Source organism: Dermacentor variabilis, chromosome 9 (genome assembly GCF_050947875.1).
Source record: "Dermacentor variabilis isolate Ectoservices chromosome 9, ASM5094787v1, whole genome shotgun sequence".
NCBI lineage: Eukaryota > Metazoa > Arthropoda > Arachnida > Ixodida > Ixodidae > Dermacentor > Dermacentor variabilis.
In genome coordinates this window covers 136,677,785-136,702,211 of record NC_134576.1, presented here as the reverse complement: position 1 = coordinate 136,702,211, position 24,427 = coordinate 136,677,785, and the positions used below count along the sequence as shown (strand labels likewise).

The window sequence follows — 24,427 nt, the reverse complement described above, 5'->3', positions numbered from 1 at the left end:
CCGTCTGCGCTCTGCTTCCCTGGCTGTGCTGTTCGGTGACAGAGCCAGTCGCTGCTGCCGTCTGCGCTACAATTCATTCGTTTTGGTGTTCGGCGATATCACCTGTCGCTGCTGCCGCTTTCATTCTGCTTCCCTGCCTTTGGTACCCGGTGATCTAATCAGTCGGTGTTGGCGTTTCCGTTCTGCCTCCCTTCCTTTCGCATCTGGTGATACGTTATGTCGTCGCATGCGCTCCTTGTTCTTCTGTCATTTGGTGTTGGGGGAATCCGGCGTCCGCTGCCGTTTCCCCGAACCGCTTGGCGCGGAATCACTGGGCTGCTTCGGAGCCATGCGTCTTGCTCACTCAACTGCAACGAGACGTCTGGCGAAGGAGTGGCGGTGCAGCCAGTGCAGCTATAAGTGCAGCTGCCACCGCCGACACGCACGCGCTCGTTCTACCGCTACTGTGTGACGTCACGGTTACTATGTGCAGCTGCGCCCCCTACCTCCTACTGGCGCGCCGGTTGCTAAGGGGTGGAGGAGGTTGCGCCGCTGCGCGGAGAGGCCACAGTTGGCACGATTCCAGTGCACGGACGGATGCAACCGCAAGTATCAGCCGTTACCGCCCACCGATGGCCGCGAAAGAGAACAGCGTGCAGTCACGCGATTTCTCCCTTTCTCTTTTGGTGCGGAGGCGCGGCCGCGGTGCCGGACAGCGCGGCGGCCGCGACTGGGCGCAAAGAGTTTGAAGTGGTGGCCCTTTTGTTGCTTTTGTGCTTTTCCTCCTTTTCCACGTGCCATCGGACAGAGTAGCTGCTATGCTTCGGGACGCGTTGTTTTAGACGAGGGTGATGGCGAAGGACTACCACCATTAGAGACTTTTTCTTCAAGAAATAAATGCTTTTTACGTACGTGTGCCTGAGTGCATTCACCTCTGACTCTTTAATTTAGCTAGTTCTAATTGTTTCGATGATACGAATTTTGGCTAATACGAATATTTTTTGTGACCCCGTGAGATTCGTATCATCGAGATTCCACTGTACTATGACACATGACCACAACGGTCGACTGGCCAAGTAGGCGGTACATTTTGTGCCATGAACTAACTTTCTGATACAGTAAAACCTTGATAATTCATACTCGGTTAGAAGAATTTCAGTGGTCCCGCCATTTTCAATGCAAACTCTACAGGATAATTTGAATAGCCCGCGCAGCTCAATCTGAACAAGTCATAGTTTCCGGCCGGCAACAACATGCGACTCAAGGTTAGGGTGCTATATACAGTTGCCGACAGATTTTCCGGACCATGCGGGGACTGAATAGTCTGCAAAAATCGAACTTATTAGGCTAAGGGTGGCTTCAAAAAAATCTCATAATTCCCTGCCTCGTACTATGCTTGGAGGCGATCAGACATGCTTGGATTCGCGGAAGAGTGATGTCTCCGTATACACTCTACAAGAGCATCAATGCGTTGGCGATCTCCGCCAATGGAGTTCACCATGGAGATCAAAGAAACAGGCTTCGCACCACTTCGCTCTAGCGAACACACAGGAGGTGGCAACAATCACACAAATGCGAAGCGCGCACACACCCACAAAGATGTGGCGTCTCCGAGACACACTTGCTCAGTGAACACACATACAAAATAGAAACCGAAAGTTTAGTACCTACTAAGAAACAGATCAAACATAAAGCGATTATGACGATGGTGCTGACTGAAAAAGGGAAAGAAAGAAGTGCCGTCAGCCAAAGAAGAGTGGGCGTGGCTTCCAAGACTGGAGGATGGTGCGTGCTCCTTACACTAGGTCTGCTCGATTTGCCTGCACCACTCTGAACCAGTTCACGGCGGTTCATGAGCAGCTCAGAAATTGTGCAGCTCGATTCCTGTGTAGGCCCAGCGAGACACTCAACATGAATGCAAAGGTGCAGACACGGTGCAGGCGTTATGTCAGACTAATGTGCATGCAGAGGTCCTGAACTGCAGGTATGATTGGGTGTAAATACACACCACATCTGCGTGGATACATCAGATGTGCATAAGTGGAGTTTTAAAGCCCGGGATACATGGAGCGGAAAACTGGCATCCAGGCGACAAAATACGCCCGGCGGCGAATGCTCGCCCCTTGACGTCCAAAAATTTGACTCCTGCTGGCTACCCTGACCAATCGGAAAATCGCCGTCGGAAGTGGCAAAAGCGGCTCGCGCACTCACCAGGTGTTGCGACGATTGATCTCCCTACGACTTCCGGCAGCTGGTTGTTTTTTGCGTATTTTTGCTTTTCCATTGCAGTGTCCATCGCGCGGCCGCGCTGATTCGATGGAATGCGGGTGTTAGGGCTAGTTTGGCGGCGCACTTTCTGCCTCTCTGCACATGAAAGGGGTCATTACAGCTGCATACTGAATGTTTAAAAGTACAAATTTGTGTAAACTTATTTTTTGTCCACAAACTTAAATGAGGTGCTCACGAAACAGATAATAATTATAAGTGCAGTGCAGCTTTCTTACCAATCTGATCGAAGGTTCCATGGCACAAAATAGTGTGTGCATTGTACTGCGTTTCTTATTATTTTCTTTTTGTGTGTGTGTGGTGCTCCCCATATGGGTTCAGGTATTGGGGACAAAACGGTTGCTCGCTCGCGGCACCCGAAGCTTTTTTTTTTTCTTTCTTTTCCTCGCTGTTGGCACGCGTGCTCACAAAGCTTGGTTTTGTGCTTCTTCGGTCATAAACCACCCCCGCTCTACAAAGTCCCTTCTGGTCGAGTGCCTTGAGGGAAAACAGCGACGACAGATTACATACAGTTAGCAACCGACGATGCCTGGTCTTGTGGCTGTTTGCATCTGTGTGGGCCTAGGGGACGCACGGAATGCCTAGGGCACTGAGAACGAGAGCCGCTGACAGGCCCACTTCATGTCAAATACCGATAATTCTATCCTCTCTGGCAACAGTAGTAAACGCTTGTTGTTGGAGGAGGCTTTAAAACAGGAACAGAAACTGAAGTAAACATGAATAACCACAATGTGCTTTTACACAAAGTAAACTAAAGTGACAGGTGGAAAACCACAAAACTTTCTGCAACGCCTTCGCTCTGCCGTGTCACCACTCAACATAGCCAGAAGGCGCAAAGCCAGCTCGCTAAAACGCTTACAGCTCAATGAAATGTGCGGAAATCGTTTGTAAGCGCCTCTATGAAACTTTTTTTTTCCAAGTTGTTTAGTCATTAACAACAAATAATACAATAAAAAGCCTATTTAGTATTTTTTTAGGGCCTGGAACATTCTTAGGGCCTGGCAACACTGACAAATACGCGGCGAGCCTGCTGCGGCATCCGCCTGTTTATTGCTGAATGTAAGCAATGCAAGTGAATCATCGGCGGCGGCGTGCCGCAACTATTTGTGCCGAGCGATGCTCGCCGCGAAAGTTCACTCCATGTATCCCAGGCTTAACTGCGCTCGCGCTCATGTGCTGCATCTGCTGCGCTGCTGCTTCCCACTTGTACGCCAGCACCAAGTTGGCACCGACAGTCGAGTGGGTGCAGCAAAATAATGAACCAGCTCTGCACCTTTCCTGCATCTTTTGAAACAAATGGCAGAGTGCAGCACCTCGAGAGCTGGTTCAGGTGGTGCAGGCGAATTGAACGTACCCACTTTGAAACCAATGTACACCCCCTTTAGGTCATATCTTGCCACACAACAGTAATCGTCGTCAGTCTTGCTTGCGTTTCCTTGCTTGAAAACGCTGTGCTCACTACTTTCCTGTCGAGAGTGCTCTGTCATATTGATAACGCACATGCCGTTCGTGGCTTGAAAGTACCGGGCTCGTAGAGTTAAAGAAAGGAAATGCAGACAAGACAAATGGAGATAATTGTTGTGTGGCAAGATATGACCCGAAGGGTGTAAATTTGTTTAAGAGTGTATTGAATAGCGTGCGCCTCCCTATCTAGGAAGCTATAGAGCGGGCCTCTGGAAGTCAAGCCAGCGAAAAATCCAACATGGCAGCCTCCAAGAATGCGTAGCGTGGCGCGGAACGTGAGAGTTAGTCCAGTAAATCGAACTTTGGGGCTTCAACTCATCTGAAAAATTGGTCCCGACTATACATTAGCTCAATGGGAACCCCAACGGTGCATTTATGAAGTCCGGAATATCCACCAAGACCGAATTTTTTTGAGTGAAGCGCCCTCTTTAGCGGCGGTTATCAATTCCGTGAACGTCGTCCGCAGCTGTGTTGAGTGACCGGCAGTGATTTTTTCCTATGCCACGTGTTCCGAGACAGCTGGAGAACATCACACTTGGGCGAACTACTGCACCAAGCAATCCCGCTTCAGTGATTATTTCAAGTAACTGTTCTCGGACATGGAAAATAAAGGCGATTCCTTTTTTGTGGCAAGTTCTTGTTTTCTTTTTTTCCCCTTCATATTGGTTAATTAGAAAATATGCTTAACTCAAAGAATTTTCATGGTCCGGCAGCCTTCCAATTATCGAGGTTGTACTGTATTAGGCACAAGAACGAAATGGGCAAATTTATAGCATTTCATCAATCGCTTCATAAAAGCTTCATTTCACATGTGCGTTGGATCTGCTTAACGTATGAATCTTGGCTAATACTTCTTTTTTAAATAATCATATAGCAAACTCTATGGTCAGCTTTGATTCAGGGACTAAAGAAACGTGCCAACATTTAATTTAAATTCATAAATATGGTGCACAGCTAGTGCCATCTAAAAAAAAAAAATCTGTTTCACAGCCAGGAGCCGTGCCAGTAGCCAAATGAATTACGAGTGATGTCGCAATTTTGACCCGTGTCGTATCAGCGTGTGGCATGGTGTTAACGTATTGACACCAAACAGCCAATGCTGTAGTGCCACTTTCAACTTTTAAACGAAATGTTATGCTAGCCGCAGAGGCATCGTCAAACGTTCAAGCCGGGCGGAACTTCAGCATCGATGCGAAAAAAAAAAAAAAAAAAATTTAGTTTCGCTCGAAAGGCAAAGAATCGATTGCAGTAGCAAATTAGTGGACAGCTAGCTGTACAAAGTAAGGACAGTAGTTTTATTTGCCATATAAACTTGTAAACATAGGCACACTACCTAAATCAACAAGCATGGTGTCACACATGCACAAGCAAACTTATCTGACTTGATGAGCATGGAAACTCTGTCAAAACGCCAGAGTGAGGAAGCAGCAGCGAGCGAATTAACCTTCATGCTGCATCTCGCATTAACGCTAACTAAGCCGAGAAAACATAGCGCAGCTGTGTTTTCTCTTTCAAAATACAGCGGCACGGCTGGGCATGTGCAGCTGCCCGGAGAAGAATGCGCACCCACTCCCTACCCTCTCCCTGGATCCTGGCATGCACTGGAGGGTGGCGCACTTCCTCCCTGCTTCGAGCTCGGCACGTTCATATTCAATAAATGTTGTTTTCATCTTGTCAACACTGTCCTCACTTTCTTTTGTTCGGCCTACATTCGAGGTAATTTATATTTTTTTTTCTGGCTTCAGACTGTCGGGGGTCTGCTTAGAATTGGGGCCGGCCTAGATTTGCGCAAGTACGGTATTATCTTGCTACTTCGAATCATTCACTTTTCTGGTTAATACTTTTTGTTAGTGTTTTCCTTTCTCCAAAATGTATGAACGAGGTTCTACTGTATTCGAACACCTTTAAAAAAATTGTTACGCAGGCATCAGTAAGAATTTTATTTGAAGAGGTCATACAAATCATTACTAATGCCTAAAATTATCAATCCAAGTGGTGGGAAACTTGGTGAGGTTATGCAGCAAAACTTCTGGTACCCAAAAATACCAGTTTCAAAAAGCAAAAAAAGAAAGAAAATGAATGAAAGAAAAAAGAGCTTGACAAACAAACGACAAACAAACAGACGTACACAAGAGAGAAAAAGACAACCACTTTTTCAGTCTTTCATGTCTCCTTAATGCCCCTGGCAACACTAAGAATGGCTAAAAACGCCTGACCTCCGGAGAAGACATCTGTGGAGGTGGCACGTGCACAGAAGATGCTGGACGCTGCGGAGGACAAGCAAAGCCACCCGAATGCTGCAGGAGTCCTTCCTGAATCAGCTGATCACGAGCGTTCACACCGGTAGGAAGAATGACGTCAACATCATGGACCTTGTCAAGGCCACAACCATGCACCTTGATGGTCACCTCCTGTAAAACAGATACCACAGGCTTGGTAGCATTTGGAAACTGCTTAAAAAGCAGTAGTAGTTAAGGAATTAGGAAGAAACCATCAGAGCATGACTGCCAAAGTCAAACAACAGCTTCCAGGTAGATCCACTGAGATGCGCTGCTGTGGACACTTATTCGTCAACTTTACCGTTTAAGGGCCAACTACAACGAAATTTTCAACCACATAAAAAGCACAGTTTTAGATAATTTAGTTACGCAGTAGCCTCTGTGCAAAATCTTAGGCTTGAAACACAGGTCAATGCGTTGCAAAGAGCTAGCAAAAATCTATGTTTTCCATACTGAAACTAGAAAAAATGCTGCCATTATTGCCTAGCGGAAGTGACATACAGCGAAGAGTGGAGAACCAGTGCCCGTGCTGTCTGCTTTTCTTGCTTGTATTCCGTTCTGGTGCATCAGTGAACAGGTCCCACATGTCTGCTAGCCACAGAGTTGGTACGCTTTGTTAGCTGCTTCGAGCGCTGTGACAACACCGTTGTGCGCCCGCGATGTTCTTTTAATGCAAAGTATTCTCAGAGTTTAGCCAGTTTTCTCTATCTGGTTGTCTACGTTCAACAGCAGGGCCTCGATGCATTCTGCTCCCGCTCGAAGGAGAGTGCACTGGGGTGGCCAAGCTAAAGGTGCGGTGTAGTCCGGCTTAACGAGGACACGATCCTTGCGTGGCGCAGTTATGCTACATTGGTGAAAATTGGACGTTCTTCAGTCTTGTGTGTCTGGCGTGGGAGTAGAACATTGTCCTATCACACGGCGGGGCAGCTGGAACAGGGTGCATCGCGTGCTAGCTTGACTGACAAGCAGTATGCCGTTTGGGTTTACTGAAGCGAGCATGCTGCGTTTGTGCCTTCAACAAACAAAGGAGCGCTCGCTCGCCGCGCACTTGTCCGCTAGTGCTTCGGTAGCAACTGATTGCAGTGCTGCTGTGAGTCATCTATAAAGCGCAGGGTAAAATTTTAGCGATCTTAGCATCTTATGGCCCAACATATCCGACTTCACCAGCTGCTGCCTGCCACACTGGAAGCACCGGGGCTCGTCGACTGATGAGACCAACCAGACAACTACCGCCATCTGTAGTAAAGGATAAGTAGCTGAGGCTGGCACAGCTGGGCTAGAGGGGCTCGGTGCTAAGTGTGCATAAACTCACGACCGGACCAGCCAAACTGCGACCGTGATAAAGCATCGCCCATTTTGCTCTGGCGGCATTGCATTCCTGCATGGCTTGCTGCTGCTTCTACACCATGGCTGCCAAGCCGCCTTCTCCTTCGTGGCAAATACAGCATGCAGTTCCTGTTCGTTTTTGGCGCTGTGTCAGAAAGAATTTTGTTCGCCTACTTCGATGCGTCCGATGCAGAGACGCATGAAATATCTTGAAGATGATGCACTACTGGAAATGATCACTTGACAATATCGCCCTTGAATACAACTTACCTTTAAATGTTACCTTTGGTTTCTGTGCGCCATCGCGGCATGTAGTACTTATATACACCCCAAAAAAGCATTTGCCAAGCAGATCTTGATAGGCAAGTGGCTGTGCTAAATGTTTAAATGGAGCCTGTGCAGCTTCATGAACTGCAGTTTATGTGCTTTGTGCACATTGGCTGGTCTGCGTCGCCCATTTGCCTGCTGCAACACAATGCATGCTTTCAACCTGAAAGCTGGAACAGAAAATATGTGTTCAACATTCCTCTACTCAGCGTTCTGTACTGCAAAGCCACTGCTCGTGCTTGAGTACGTATTCGAGCACCTGCCGGCCATGCAACGCATCAGCATTCTTGCAACAGCTCAAATCACGAGTGCAACAGTGATAACGCATTCTGAGAGAGACATCCGTCAACTCGCAAATGATGAGCGAGCAATGCACCTGGCTGCCTTGGCGCAACATGGCGTGAATGAGAGCTTAACAGATGCGCACGGCTCTTCAATATTCGCGATATCCACATCGCTACCGCTTTGCCGCTAGGTGCACGTGTCGTCTGCATAGGCGCTATTTAATATCTGCTAATAGTAAAACTAGGCAATTACCAGCACTGCTGCTTTGCCAAGATTACTTTGACAGTATACGCCCAAGTGAAATTGGGAAATTGGGAAATTCTGACTGGTCAACTAGGAGGCGGGTGGCATTTCCACCGCCGCCCACTATAGGTAGCGCCAGAGTCCTTCCATGTTTTTCTGGTCACGAAACTCCGCCGTCACGCTATGGGAGAGGTTCATATGCTGCCCAAAGGTGCCGCGACGCGGCGCCACTGTGCCACAGAGGGCATCGTTCGCGTACCGAAATGCGTGCGCAGTGCGAGGCGAGCTGACTTTTCGGGTACGTTCTGTGCATGTGCTGTGCTATTTTTCGAGTGTTGGGCTGTTTGGTTGAAGTGGTGGGGTGGGACAACGATGCCGAACACGTGTTGCGTGCCTGGGTGCCGACCGAAAAGGTGTCGTTGTTCTGTTTACCTAATAACAAGGAGCAGCGCGAGAAATAGAAGCGGGCCATACCGCAGCAGGAAAGTGGCGGTTTTAATTTCGAATCGAAGTATACACGTGTGTGCGCGAAACACTTTTACGCCTCGGACATCGTCACTGCGTACAATTTCAACATCAACGGCGACGACGTGTCCCTGGAGCGTGAGAAGCCGACGCTGAACACATTTGCTTTATGCTTTGTTGCAACCTCAATTTGTGTTATACCAGGATAGAGTAGTTCACAGCAATAGCGCCCTTACCCCGACCATCTATGAAAGGTATAGCATTAGAATTCCTTTAAATGCAAGTGTTAAAACAGAATAATATGCATTGTTTTATTTTCCATTGTCCTTTAGTCTTGGCTAATGATGGGCTATTCTTCAATTGCACGTACTTTTAAGTCTATAAGCTACTATGAGTAAGAAGGTTATTAGCACACTGTTAGCTACATTTGTATTGTGATTTGCTGAGCAAGTTTTGTCTGCATGTTTAAGTAACAGCTGAAGAAGTAGAAAGGTGGTATCTCTAACAAGCCATTTAAAAAAAATTGCTGTATTTGTGATGTGGCTACTTGTGTTTGTTTGAGAGTTCTTTAGCCGTGTGTTATGAAATGCTTATGCTTTACACTTTCTTGTTTATAGAAACAATCGACTATGCATTCTGTACTTATTGCCATTCGTTTGCTGGTGTTTGTTTCCTGCCTCCCAATGCATAACTCTCACGTTTGATCTTATTTCTTTATGCGTATTATATCAGTGTCATGCTTTTAACAAACTTCTTGCATTGTGAATGGTGGACCATTTGTGACCTGACGCCTCCGTGCTATCTGTATTTCGCTCCGCTTATTTTACATGATAAATAAATGATCGTGCTCGTATTTTGTTTTTGCACCAACACGTTTTATTTATTTTCTTAATCGAATTATAAAGTTTTTTTTTCATTTTTCGACCATGATAAGAATATCAGGACCGGTGATTGCAACATTTTAACATATTGTAAATAGTTGCGAATTAAGAACCAAAATACCTAGTCTCGTCGTTTCTGCGTCGAAACCACGAGCAGTGAAGTGCTGAGCTTACTGACGCTTCTAAACGACTGCTTGCTAAGGCAATTGCCTAATTACAGCTAGTGTCAACTGTGCAGGTCCTAACACTTCAGGTTCGCCTTAATCCGTTGTTAAAAGCCGCACCGAAGGCATTTAGCAGGATGCGTTGTTGGGCAAGTTGGTTCATTGTAATAGGAAACATTGGTTGCGCTTTCTAGACAATCACATGTAAGAAGACAGGACAGGTCTGTCTGTCTGTCTGTCCTGTCTTCTTACATGTGATTGTCTAGGAAGACATTTAGTAGCGAAGTTCGTCTTGCATTAATTCTACCTAAATCTTATTCAGAAATGACATCGCTTTGCAAGAAATCTTAAGCGCATGGAGCAGCTCAGTTCCCTTTTCTTTGTCATTAAGTATTCTACAGTAGCAGCCCTTTGCAATAACAATTTCATTCTTTTGATCTCGTTATAAGATACTGCCCACAGAGTCCTTCTATGCCACAGTTTAACAGAAACTGAACAGCTGTGCTCGGCGAACAATCTGGCGCTATGCGCAACGGAGAATTGGCGCTTACTCCTCTGGTGATAAGTGGGACCACTGGCGTTTTGTTGCGAATGCGCGGTGTTTAATTTAAGGCAAATATTAAAAAGCGGAGCCCACCGAAGCGTTGAGGCGAACGGCGATGACGAAGAAATCCGGACCGAGACCGCCCGGCCGTGTACAGCGGACGCACTTCGACGGGGGCGAAATGCAAAACACCCGTTTATTTAAATTTAGGTGCATTTTAAAGGATCCCAGGTGGTCAAAACTAATCCCGAGTCCCCCACTGCGGCGTGCCTTATAATCGTATCGCGGTTCTGGCTCTTAAAATTCCAGATCTTTCTTCTTTTTGGTCTGAGACCGCCGCAAGCTCCATGTTATGAGCGGCTTTTTTTTTCGTCCCGTGCGCTCATATCATCGCAGAAGACACGCTCAGGCAGTAATTTAATTATATTCAATGTTAAAAATAGTTACGTGAAACTAAAGCGATCGTTGAGGAAGTTGAGAAAGCTAGAATACCGAGGCTGCCCCACACACAACCACAGCGGTAGCGGCGTTCGCATGCCCTCTCATGCACGGTTGCGCCTCTAGCGGCGGGCGCTGGCGCTATATGAAACTGAGGCGGCAGTTTCGTGACCAGAAAAAACATGGAAGGACTCTGGTAGCGCCCTGCACCTTAGCAATTTTTTTTAAATTTCGGACATGCTGAATGTGAGGCAACTTGGCCAAGGCCATGCAGTTGCATCACTGGTTGGCAGGTGGGGCAGTTCAGAACACACATCATTTTCTCCTGAAGGGGCAGGCTACAGTATATTAAATCCAGCACCCGATTAACCATGTTCAGCAGTTCAGCAATTTTGCATACACGGCATGTTAAGGATTGAAAATACATAAAAAGGACATAAGTAAAAGCTGTATAAAAATGCGAGAAACCATCGTGCAAGAACATCACAAAGCAAAGAAAGGTTACACACTGGCCTTTCCTTGCATTGTCCTGTTTTTGCAAGTCGTCATGAGCAATGCAGGGTAATGAACTCTGCAACCTCTGAAGCAAAGCACTGACATAGGAGGCGAACCTGATCAGCGAGAATGTCATCCAGCCTGGCCGTTGCCGCAGCAGTGTCCACGGCAATGGCCCCACTCAGCCTGAAAGCCACCGCCTGGCATGGGATAGACCTCAGGCTGTCCGGCAGTTGCTTGACAAAAGAGTCCTCCACATTCTCACTGTTACCATAGTCGGCAAAGAACACGGTGACACTTCCAAGGTGCAGCTCCCGGATGATTCCTCTATACCAGCAGCCATCTTCAGAATAGAGGGCGCAACAGGCAGTGCCCACCTGAAATGCCACAAGGGAGCAACTTAGCCTTACACAGGCAAGTGAGGGAAAGTCGAAACCTAGCAACATTTTTGTCTCCTTCCGCTGCTGTGCTAATTCGCTACCATTTATGCATTGCCTTTGTTAGCACTTGCTGTTTGCATCTAGCTTTTGTTGTCTTAAACGGTTCCTGAACCAATTTTATCGAAGTTGAGAAATGCATCCGACATTAAAACAGACTACAGTTGACTTCCATTAGTCTCTCAGGAGACCAATGAAATTGATCGAATTATCTGGTGGGCTGAATTAAACAAGATGCAGAAAAACTCCCATAACACACTACCATTTCATTTGGCAGTATTTCCCAAATTTTTAACATGCCCTGAAATTAAATGCGTGCCCACTTCTTGTGTCCAAAGTAGAAATCTAATGCACAGCCAATGTTTTAGTAAAGAAAATTAGCAATTGTCTAATGTGTGCTGCATAATGGTGGCTGGTTTTCTTTACAGCTGTGTTATGTGCTGAAGCATATAAACATAGAGAACAGAGTTTGGTTTCATATCCATTGCACTGTGCAGAAAGATTTCTATGTAATCTTAAAAAAAAAAAAAAAAAGAGAGAGACACTCGTTAGAACAAACTAAATACTATATTTGTATATTGTGAGGTACCATTATTGCTTGAATATCTTCCTAGGATAAGCTGAAATTGGGCATTCTTGAAGGGCTATTCACTGTCCACAAAACTCTGCCAAGTCAGACGCTGCTAATAAAAGGGCTGCTGTTGGGGTCACCTTAGTGGTCAGGTGCATGCGTGCTGACCAGTTGAGCTTGAATTATTCAGTGAAGGCCAATTTTAGGATCGAAATAACGAAAGCTTGGGCACATAGTAAATAACGGGCACCAGCCAAGCCTCTTAATAGAACTAACCGAAAAATTGAAAACGAAATTCTACTGTACTTCAAAAACACCTCCCAACAAAAAGTACTTCGATGCGTTCAGCAGAAGCATATTTATTTATTGGCAAAGATCACCTGTGATCCTCTTTGCAGTGTTCCCACTCCTTCAATGACTTGCATTGTGAAGGCTACAACAGAGCAGGGTGGTGCCCACAACATTCCACTTCCTGAACATCACTATGGTGAGCAGTTCAAATTTGGTTAGAACTTGGTTATGGACATTAGCATAGATGCCACTATTGATTTTTGCACCTACAATGCACCAAACCCTGAGGATGTCCCTCATTACGGTTAACGGTGTTGCATTACATCGCTGTGCTACAGTGTACTAGACAGCTGCGTTGGCTATTCTTGCACTGAGTGATACGAGCAACACATTTCCTGTTGCGTTTATCTCTACGACAATCACACAATTTCCAAGGGTCAAACAAACTTTTTATATTCACTCGTGCGAGTAAGTCGGCAACGCACACATCTGCTAAGCAATGAATGCCATGCTCCGAACTCGTGTTGAAAGGATTCCTAACATAACGAGTTTCGACCATGATGGTGACACACCTCCAGGGTGTCCAACTCATGAAGCAGACAACCTGTTTGTCAGATGTTAGCGCTCAGACCTTGAGTCACGTCACCCAAAGATACCAATGAGACTATGCTGCTGTTCTCAATTTTACCCAATAGCTAAATATGTAGCAAAGACTGCCAAGGCATCTAGCCAGGAGTGAGTGTACGCTGGCAAGCGTACATCTGGTCTGACCAGATGTATGTAACATCTGAAGTTTCGCGTGGTTCAAGGCTACTTTGAGTGCTCAAAACTAATAGAAATTAGCAAGACCCTATGGCTACGACACTAAGCAGTGTGGCCAGTTTCATTTCTACGTGGGCAGGTGCGGCTGAGCGTCAGCTGATGATAGGCAGCAATAGTCGTACTTCCGGAAGTATGCAATACCTATGGAAATTCTAAACGCAGATTTTCGCTTAACTCAGGCTGTTCATTAAACTGCATCAATAGATATACACAATAACAGTAGGAAGAAGCACACTGATTCAAACACCCTTCTCGATTGATGTCAACTATTGGCCAATAACAACCACATATTAGAATCTGCTACATGAAGAAATATGGCAGCCCGAAAAGAGTGAAGAGGAGGCTTTTGTTGAGAAGAGTGTGAGAAAAAGGTGACTTTGCGCTCCAGTTGCGAGCTCCATGCGACACACAGTACTGCGAAATTTGGCTGAGGTGTTTACAGCAGCGCACGCTGTGGACTGTTTTTTCGATAAGCCTGAGGGGTGGTTCATCACCCCTTTAAGTCTGCTGCAACTCAGAATACAAACCTATATAAATTTGTCCACTACTGCTACTTTCAGGTACGGTAGTGCTAGAGCGCAGACCCCTGTATCTCATGCTGAATGAATGATTTAGCTTTTCATTAACGTGACCTGGCCTATAAAAGTGTCGTAGATGCAAAAAGAAAGCTTTCTTGCAATAAAATCTTCATAAAAAATCTTATTTCTCCTGCAATACATGTTGCACTAATACTCATGCACAGTGTGCGCAAACCTTGTCCTTCCTAGAACTGTAGCAATGCACCAGCGCTGTTTGTATTTGGCATAACATTACAGTGCTGCTCATGCACTTAGATTTAAATAAATTTTTTTTTTCACAATTCCGAAAATAGAAGTTTACACACTGTTTTGGAGACTCAACTATTGTGATAGACAACAATGTTCGTCAAATTATGTCTTCAAAATTTGGAAGACCCTTCAGCTTCACCTTTTAGAGTGAACGCAACAGCACTCAAAGATCCCAGACTGTCTCTCACGCTTCCTGACAACTGCAGCTTATGTAACCGTAATGTTGTCCTGGAAACACTGGCGGCGAACGCTAGGCATGAAGACGAGCTTTCTGGGGCATGCCGTTTCTGCTAAGACAGACCTTAAACGACACCTAGAAAAGTGGTTTGTGTTTCTCCCTAACAGAATTACGTTTTCTCGTATATTCAAATTACAGTCTGATGCTATCATGTGTTTAAGTTGTACTTTACAAATTTTCTGGTGCATTTTACTTTCAGAAATTCAATTAATTGAATAACGCCTATGCGCCACGTGCAGGGCCTGCGTGGATCGAGATGATTTTTCTCATATGGACAACGTCGCTGCTGCCAACACCGAATTTTCCGCGACACGGGGCCCTTAACGCTATTGTGTTAAAATGTACTCGAAAAGCATCAAGACACCAACCCTGCATTCCCATACATACAGCAGGAATGTAGCACAACTTTTCCTCAAGGTAATTGCCTGAAGCTCTGCGGTCCATCGCATTTCCTACAAGAATTACTAAAGGGAACTCTGGTGCTGTGATCGTTCACCGCAAGAATGATGGTTAGTACATTTTTTGTCTTATCTTTGTGCTTGTGGCTTTATTACAGTTTTATATGCCATCATTGGTCTAAACTTGAAAGCAATCTACACTTTGTTGAATGCAGAAGGTAATAAATCTCTGTAACCATGCACAATTGCAAATAACTGCAGCTGTTCTGCCTGTCCATGCGTCTGTGGAATGATGGTTTCACCATTGGGCTCCTGTGCTCGAGGTCTCGTGCTCGAATCGCGGTGCTGGACAATTTTAATGTTTAATTACTCATAACACACAAATTTGTTTAAAATAATCAGCCTAAAAGTCATAAAGCCATTCGAAGCCAGAAGTTTAGGCAAATCCACGAACTAACGATTTCAATGCCGGCTGTACCACCCTGCTTGCAGCTCCCATAAACACTAGTGCCACATTTCTCTCTAGCAACAGTATGAAACTCTATGCTGTTGAGGGGGAGGACAAAGACAACTTGCTTTGCGCATAGCTGGTGAAAGGCCAGGCTGCGCACTGGCAACACTGGACAGCACAGTGTCCACATTGCTGAGCTGGGCATCATTTCTGGTCAGCTGGCCATAGAACTCCGACAGTGACTTCACCACGACCACTGTGACCTGCTCTTGCTTGCCGGGCCCAAGCTGGAGCTGTAAAAGGCCTTGGGCAGGGGCCTCCCCTCCACCACATGTGTTCATGTTGGCCGGAGCTGATCCCTGAGCAGGCGCCACCACTGCTGGGGGACCTGAGCAGATGAGCATCAAAGAGATTTTAACACTTTATGAATGAGTGTTGCGTACAGGCAACAAACCAGCAAAAATTTCATTTCTTGAAGAGTTTGTTTCGAGTATGAAATTTTTGGCAAATGTCTATAGCTAACACTTGAACGATGGGCAGCAAGTTCATTTGATGAATCAGAGCAGGAAGAGGGGACACAAATAGTTTGTCGCACAGCTTTCTTTCTTTTGAAAGCATGCAAGACCAATGCAAGATCCCCGGCTGCAGAAGTATCACACAGGTAATGTGGAGTAAGTACAATGTACACCTCCTGTTCCACATCCCAATGAGAAATGTGTGTAAAAATTTCACACAAAGCAATAGGTGGCTTGAGGTACAGCTTGCTTTTAGTGTCCTGCCTGGTGTTGCCTACAGGCAATAAACCTATTGCCGAACAAGTCACCGAAATGTTTTTGTCTTTTTGTTCAATATCCGTATTCTCTGTGTATTGTACATTATATTTCTTGCCGTTAAAGGCCAACTTGAACTTGTAGCTGCACTTGTTTATAATCCGGCTTGGCAAATTGCTTCAAAGTGCAAGAGAACACTCTCTCATATGCATGCACATGCACTAACACGAACACTCCCCCACCCCCCCTTTTCACAAGTGCACTGTGAAGAAGTAAGGAGGGTGTCCTTTCTTGGGGTGTTTGTGTGCAAAAGCGTGAGTGCATGTATGTGTGTGTTCTCATGCGCTCTGAAGCATGTTACCATGATAAAGGCAAACTGTGCTAAAATTTTGGACTGCGTAAAAGCCGATCTTCAAATAGTGCAGCTATAGGAACATAAGCCAAGGGCGAAATTGCGCAAAATTGTATGTGCCATGAAATGCTTAAACGTTTCTGATGCTGACATAGTAAAGCGCCCCCTACCTACAAGATTAGGTAGTGCCCACAGAGCGCCGAAAATCTTGAAGGCCATGTGCTGGGATTTGTGCCACAACCACTAACCACCAGATGCACGTTTGCCTTCCACTCAAGAGATAAGACTTCCTCTTAAATGAAATCTAGAGACGAATGTTCCTGCTGCAATAGCAGATCCCCCTCCTGCAATAGGAGGAATGTCAGTCTAGCCATGCACATCACCTTAGTAATGAAAAAATGCAAAAACAAAAGACAGACTTGAAGTTCATGTGCTAACTCCTCATGCCATCACAAGATTTGCACAGGATCTGCTAAGTAAGAGTTGCTTAACGTCACAAAGCACCAGGATGTAAAGGCGAAGTAAAGGCTTAACCTTAGAAAACAAACAACAAACAGCAGACACAAGACTAAAGGAACAGGGTGACACCATGTCACAGAGGCCATCTCTGCCTCTGTCCCTGTTCTGTCATATGCCCAGCTCATTCAACCAATACAAGATGTGAGAGGCAATATTCTTGATTCCCTATTCATTTTGACCATACTGTGCTCCAACATCTTGGTGCACAGGAGGTTTTTGTGTTCTGCAAGAATGCCCCAGTAATGCCCGATAGAAACCCATCACGAGCTTCACTGAGCTGCAGTCACAAGACCCGTCATTTGTTTTGCAGCTGCCACTGTGACAACCAAGAAAGACTGTGATGTCAAGGTTACGTCTTGACTAGGCTACGAACGAGACTAGCAGACGAATCTGTGTTAATCTTGAAATGCCTTTCCTGGTGCGAGAATATTTCTACACTCCAAGTCTTTCAGGGAGTGGTTGCTTTGGCCTGTCTTAAATGCGAAGTGGTACACACTTCACAACACCAGCGCTGAACCAGTACAGTGGTGAAACACTTGGCCCTGCACCGCCAGCAGTCTTAGCTAATGCAGACGAATCGAAATTATTCACAGATAAGATTTCCGTATTGTTCATTGCACTGCCATCATTTGTCACTGCTGTCACCTGTCCACAGCTTAAGGCGAGTCTTTCTAGGCTCATGGTGAAGTTTGTGTCAGCAGAACTGACTGCTGGAGTGTCTGCAAAGCATCATCATGCCATATGAAGACAGATTAAAGATAGATTAAATAATGAAAAATGATAGATAATACTGTTAGTGAATAACATTATAATAGATATTGGTAGAGGTTAATGACTACTGATGACTCCAAAATCACCAATATATCTAACAACTTGTAATGATTGCAAACAATTAGAAATTACTAAAAATGCTTATTAATGAATGACCAGTAATGACTAAAATGACTTGTAATTAATACTAATGACTACGAAATGACCAATATGTCTAACGACAACTTGAAATGACTACAGTTCATTATAAATGACTAAAAACACTTAGTAATGTCCAGTAATGACCAATTATTGAAATGACTTGTAATGACTACTAATGACATGTCCAAGGTGTCTAATAACGACTTGTAATGACCACAATTGATTACAAATGACTAAAAACGCTTAGTAGTGAGCAGTAATGACTAAAAGAAAGAAGAGAAAGAGGCGAATGATAAGAGGAAGAGTAGGCTCTTGCCATTCACCTCCAAAGAGATCTTAAGAGACCCTGTAATTTTTTCTTCCTGGGCTGTGCAGTCTTTCAATAGAGCTCCAATAAGCCTAAGATGGCAGCCATATTGGTGCCATATTTGAAGTCTCAACTGAACGGCTGGAGCTCAGCTAAATACAGGCATCAGCATGCAACGGCACAAAGGCTAGAGACTTCCCTCGCTGCTTGCATTTGCGACCAAAAAATAGTGTCACATATGAAATAGAGGTAAATGTTCTGTAATCTGATGCTACACTAAGCCTCATATTTATGTTGAAAAATATGCCACTGTTACATGGAAGGTGTCGCAGACCTGAAACTTTTCAAACAAGCGGAGTGACATGTTTCTGCGACCACTCACCACACAGCATTGCTCATGACAACGTAGTATGTTCCATACTAGACGCATGGAGGGGCACAAATACAAGATTCGTCATAACCTTGTATTTACAAGTTGTAATATATGAAGTAGTTATTCCACAGAAGGCGTTGCAAATAAAAAACTGTACTACAAAAAGTGCTGAGGCGTTTACAACTGCACTACAAGCTTCTGTAGAGTTTTTAAATTCCGAAGTTTTACGTGCCAAAACAACCATATGATTGTGAGGCATGCTGTAGTGGGGGATTCCAGATTCATTTTGACCACCACAGGTTTTTTCATGTGCACCTAATGCATGGTACACGCATGTTTTTGCATTTTGCCCCCATCGATCACTGTAGATGGGATTCGATCTTATGCCCACAGGCTTAGCAGCGCACTGCCAAAGCCACTACACCACCACAGCAGGTGCTTCCATAGTGTTGCCTGTTAAATATGAAACGGAGTACAGTGGTTTTAGTAAAAGTGACAACACCAGAGCTATTTACAGCTACTAAGTAGCTTCCACAAACACAAACAAACCTTTTGATGGAAGACTCTGCCCAGAGCTGGTAAATGCCACACTGTGGACATCTCCGTGGCATGCCAGAAGGCGTACCTCCACTTCTGTGTCGATCATGTCATCTGAGACCTGCCCAGACTGCAGCTGGCAAGGTATGCCAAACAAAGTAGGCATGGCAAACTGTGGTTCCAGAGGGCGCACGTCCTGCAGCATCACGGTCTCCTCATTGCCATAGTCTAAGTACAAAACAGCACACTGTGAACCGTCGGCTGAAACTTTTTCAACTTTCGCTCTGTAGAACTGCCCATCCTCGGAGAATCGACAACAGATGTGATCGCCAGGCTGTGGTAGGAAGGCCGGGTTTGGCGACGATGCTGAGTAATAGTCTCTGAGTCCTTTCTGCAGGACGTCCAGCTCACCCTCTGGTATCTTCATGAACTGGCCAAAGAACTTCTGTGGGGGAGCAACATTAGTGACCAAGAGTTTCTCCACGGGACACACAATGGGAGATTGTGCCTTTGCTGAGCCCACTTGACGAGTGCTTGCCAATGCAGCGTTCAATTCCTTGATGACTGATTTTGGAGGGTCCCCAATGAATATTTGAACAGAGTGGGTGCCATCAGGAAGGACATCAACAATTGAAACATTTGCTTCAATGTCCAGAAGTCGTTGTTGTAGCAACAGCTCTATCTTTTCTGAAGCCTGCGGCAAACATGTAAATCCATCCAAAGTGAGCTTCGTAGCATATGCAGGCTGCAGAGTGTACTTGAGGTCTAGCTGTCGGAGTTCAGAGATATCCAGTGTTGCAGTGTCCCCGTAATCAGCAATCCAGACCTGCACTTGCGGGCCTGGCTTGATCACTTCAGCCCTGTACCACGCTCCTTCATATCTGCAGGCCACAGCCAAGCCGGGCATGATATCTGCAGGCGAAAGCATTGCAAGTGAAGGGGACTCTGCTTCCAGCTGCGTCGAAATCTGATCAATTTCATCCGCCATTTCTTTCAGCTGTGCATAGAGAACTTCGGTAGACTCAATAAATGTGACGTACATGACGTGCCGACAACCTGGGTCAAGCCTCAATCGTTGTATCTGGGTGTGAAGGCCAGTCACTGGCAGTAAATTTCCTGGCAGCCCATTACACGGAGCACAATTTACTGCCGGAGGTGCTTTGTTGCCATTCAGACCCTCAAACTTAACGGTATATACGCCAGGTATCACTCCCTGCGAAAATGTGCAGGTCAGCTCTTGCTCTGCAGTGACTTCAAGGAAGGTATCCTTGTCTAGCCCTGTGCTAGACGCATTGCAATGGATTGCAAAGACAGGCTCTTGGAGCAGTTCAGGAGGAATGACCAACAATTCTGACGTTGACTTGACTTCACGATTTCCGTAGTCGACAAAGGCCACCCTACAGCTACCGTGGAAGCAGTCGACAACAAGGGAGCGGTAGAGTAAAGAATCCTCTGTGAAACGTGCAAGACAGACCGTTTCACTCCGTACCAGCGCGGGGTCGAGTGGGACAGCGTTCGCGTACGTGTCCTGAATCATGTCAGAAAACGCCGCTGGATCCCTGGTCGCTAGATGCAAGAACACATCGCATATGGCTTCAACGTGCGCGACGTATACCCTGTAAGGTACGCCTAGTTTGATGTCGGGTATGGTGAAGGCGGGCTTCGCGCTAGCCGGAACCATGGCGTTCGTAAACGCCGCCGAACGCGCAAGCATGTCCGCTAGGCTCCTCCCGTCAGGCATGGTGACGGACACGACGGGCCTCACGCAGTTCACCTGCACCTGCTCGTACCTGTGGACTGTGACGGTAACCTTCACGCTCAAAAGCTTTGCCTTTGACAATACGACAACTTTCTCTGCGCCATCCGGCGTGGCAAGGCTCAAGTCGAGTTCGTCAAGAAAGCACTCGTAAACTCCGTGCGGTGTCCTGAAAATAGGGTCTGGGCTCTGGCGTACGTCATCAACGCATACCTCTTCACAGTTCCCGTAGTCTATGAACGTCACTTCGACTAGGGTCTCGTTGTGGCGCGGCCAGGATGACACCACGGCACGGTACCACTTCTTGTTCGAGCAGCGCGCGAAACACGGCGTTCCTAACGCTATCTGACTCTGATGCATAAAGCCAGGCTTAGACGACAGCGCCGGCTCGAGGCCCTCGAGGTAAGCTTCAATATGCCTCATCATTTCGTGGTTCCTCTGCACAAACAGTTTAAGCCATCGATGCTCGGGCGCCACGTGCGTTACAATAGCTTGGAATGTATCAGCCGCGGCACCGGCCGCGTTCCCCACGATCGTCGGATGCTCCATTGTTTAAACACGTTCCCGCTCGTTACCTGCAAGTCATTGCCGGTGCTGTCGAAGAATGATTGCTGCTGCCTGCCACCAAGGAACGAACAAAACTGAGCACGCGAAACCAAACGCAGCCCACAAACTGTCAAGCAGCAGCTCACTTCACAACCGCTCTGTCCTCCAATTCTTTCGCGTGCATTCGCGAGCGCCGCCGCGATATGTCAGACAGTACTCTCGAAGTGGGTGCTATTTCCAAGACACAGTCCGGTTGCGCACGAGGGCAAACGGAAAGCGTAACTGTCGCGCAATTCACAATTCTAACACCACAAAAGGCGAGCGCAAACGCAGCAAAGCTTGCGCTGCGGTATCGTCAGTATGGTGATAGGTATTGTTCCGAAATTCCTGGCACAAGAAAAAAAAAACAAAAAAACCTAGATGGCGCTAACAGCGCCACCCTCGAGAAATTGAGCTATCATCATTAACTGTGCCGCGGTCCCTGCGTCGCTGTCTCCCTCGTCGAAAGAAAGGTCGCCAGTCAAGGAAACACTCGATATCAAACATTCGCGCGAACCTTGTTTCAAGAGATGTCTCTTCTTTTTGGAAGAGCTCGATGCCTCACGAGGCTGGGCAAGATTATCAGGCAGACTACGCCATTAGCGTCCGCAGCAGCGCGGCGTTACGAAAGCAAAGACTCCGCCGCGGCGCCGACCCAAGAAACCAGACCATCGGTCCGTAAGCCCCTGTATGTACAGCGCTCCAAACTTGAAGACTTCGGAAGGTACGTGGCCGAGTGCATGCCCAAATACGTCCAGAAGGTCCAAATAACGCCTGGTGACGAGCTTGAGATTATGATCGCCCCCGAAGGAGTCGTGCCTGTGCTCACTTTTCTCAAGGAACATCAAAACGCTCAATACACGAACATAGTCGATATTTGTGGCGTCGACGTACCATCGAGGGAGTACCGTTTTGAAGTAGTCTACAACCTTCTGTCTGTGCACTTCAACTCGAGGATTCGTGTCAAGACGTACACAGACGAACTGACGCCTTTGGACTCCGCCACAGCCGTGTTCAAGGGCGCCAACTGGTACGAACGCGAGGTGTGGGACATGTATGGTGTCTTTTTCGGCAACCATCCGGACCTGAGAAGGATACTGACGGACTACGGCTTCGAAGGGCACCCGTTTCGCAAGGACTTCCCGCTTTCGGGCTATGTGGAGGTCCGCTACGACGACGAAGTCGAAAGGGTCGTTGTCGAACCCCTCGAGCTGACGCAGGAGTTTCGGAAGTTCGATTTGTCCACGCCGTGGGAAACATTTCCAAAGTTCCGTTCGGGAGACGCTGCACAAGAAGTCGCCCTGCCCAGCGGTCAGGAAGAACCCAAGAGCACCAAATAGATCGGTCTGTTGGCTTGGTCACGCAAAAAATAAAGGGGGGGGGGGGGACTTGCAGTTTTGAGTTTCAATAAAGGCATCGCCAGTGAAGTAAACCATCGCCGCCTCGGCGTCTCTGATTATGCATAGAACCAGAATATTCCTAAACTTAAAAACCGTGGTTGAAAATGGCTCCCAGCCAAACAATGTTTCGCATGCAACATATTAGAACGCGTGGCACTTGCCTGTCAGATATGCGTCGAGACTGTCTAGAGAGAGGAAATGCAGAGTCAGTGCACACGGAAGTAAGCTGCTAGCACGCGTTGCGCGGGCAAGGATGTGGCTTGGCCTCGACACAAGCGCTGGAAGTGTTCGCCGAGAGTCTGTACAGCTGTCAAAAGGTAAACTAATCTCAAAGCGCAGTCAGCGTTGTCGCCGAGCTTACGAGACGCTAGTTAGCAATTCACATGGCGCGCACTGTGGGGTTTGAAGACGCGCTTGCCGGTACAACACTCGCCATGCAAAAGTTCACACGTGCCACAGTCCAGCGCAAAAACAACCAAGCGCGTAAGAGTTTCGAATTGTATGGACTACACATACATGGCGATTGTAATTCTTTCAAAAGACAGCCACGCCGCGTTGAACTTACTTGGGTGCGATGTCACAGCGACGAATTCCGTATAAGACAGTCGTATTACGTTCCCTAGCTAATTAAAGCCGTTAAAGAAAAGAAATAGTTACGTAACCCTTTTTCAACGCGTTCGCACTGTTCGCAGTGCACAATTTTTTTTCTCAATAGCGCTCCCCAGATAGTTCCCTAGAAAACTCCCTAGTGGGAGAGAGATATAAAAATTGAGAGAGAGATGTGCACATGGACGCAGATCGTGCGGAGCGTATTGCGGAGTGAGCCGTAACGTAGTCTTGTGGAGCAATAATTTTTTCCTAACAGTGCTTTAACGGATAGAGTTTTCAAAACAACATAGGATGTTCTAATAGCTCCTCAAAATTCACAGTCTTCAGGTGACCTAGAAATTTTACAGTCAGTCTCCGCCCCTCACCGGATAATTGAGGTGAGAAACTCCGTGTACTCTACATGTGGTTATGTGCCAATAGTTGTATACAGTGATATCAGTCGCGAGTGCTCACCCTGGACGCGACTGTATAGGTCATTATTTCTGGGCGCGGCATGGTGACGAGTCGCGATTATGCGATTTTTTTAACCCCCTCATATCAATGTCACTGCAGATCGAGGCGTAGTAGTACGTCGGCGTGAAAGCGAATTCGCGGCTTGGAGTTGGATTATATGCGCTGTATGAGGGTCGATCATCAGTCATATCCATCTGCAGTTTTAACAGAATCGTGCAAATTCCTATTTCGGCGTAGACGTGCGTGTGACGACGGTGTTGGTGCGCGCGCGTTTTGGTTTAGGATTGCAAGCGTAGCGTATGTGCGGCTGCATTCAAAACGATATGCACGTGTTTCTTACAGCACCGAAGATCCATTGAGTCTTGCAGTGTTTTGAAAAATGCCTGGAGATGGTCATGGCAGTATGAGATCGGGCATGTGGTTCCTGGTCAGCATTCCAAAGGAAGACACTGAAAATGCGGCACGCTCTTGCGCGGACAGCCGTGCGACTTTATCAGAAGGTATGCAATGCTCGTGCACTTGTGCCACCAGCTTTTATCGCTGCATTGCTTGTGCATCAATGGCCAAGACATAACACACTAAATTGATGCGTGCATCTCTGTGCATGCATGCTGCTGAAATATGGCTTACACAAAAAAAAAAA

General features: G+C 46.5%; 3 protein-coding genes across 7 annotated transcripts in view; 2 read left to right on the top strand and 1 right to left on the bottom strand.

Moving 5' to 3' along the window:
• Positions 1-21,637, bottom strand: part of LOC142557633 (uncharacterized) — a 72,210-nt gene extending 50,573 nt beyond the window's left edge. For both annotated transcript variants that reach the window (XM_075669603.1, XM_075669604.1), the window contains exons 1-4: positions 18,994-21,637; positions 15,337-15,599; positions 11,293-11,553; positions 5,946-6,140 (exon numbers count right to left, since the gene is read on the bottom strand). In XM_075669603.1, the coding sequence (XP_075525718.1) occupies positions 5,946-6,140; positions 11,293-11,553; positions 15,337-15,599; positions 18,994-21,286 (3,012 nt within the window). In that variant the 5' untranslated portion in view covers positions 21,287-21,637. The remainder of the gene's footprint in view (positions 1-5,945; positions 6,141-11,292; positions 11,554-15,336; positions 15,600-18,993) is intronic.
• Positions 21,638-21,733: 96 nt separating this feature from the next.
• On the top strand, positions 21,734-22,757 carry ND-30 (NADH:ubiquinone oxidoreductase core subunit S3). Its single transcript, XM_075669609.1, has one exon. The coding sequence runs from the start codon at positions 21,853-21,855 to the stop codon at positions 22,660-22,662; it is 810 nt and encodes a 269-aa protein (XP_075525724.1). The 5' UTR covers positions 21,734-21,852; the 3' UTR covers positions 22,663-22,757.
• A 121-nt stretch (positions 22,758-22,878) lies between these two features.
• Positions 22,879-24,427, top strand: part of LOC142557634 (uncharacterized) — a 31,224-nt gene continuing 29,675 nt past the window's right edge. For 2 of the 4 annotated variants that reach the window (XM_075669608.1, XM_075669607.1), the window contains exons 1-2: positions 23,481-23,708; positions 24,127-24,284. In XM_075669608.1, coding sequence (XP_075525723.1) covers positions 24,240-24,284 — 45 coding nt within the window. In that variant the 5' untranslated portion in view covers positions 23,481-23,708; positions 24,127-24,239. Of the gene's footprint in view, positions 23,040-23,480; positions 23,709-24,126; positions 24,285-24,427 lie in introns of those variants that run through there. The other 2 variants (XM_075669606.1, XM_075669605.1) reach the window with 2 other exon arrangements.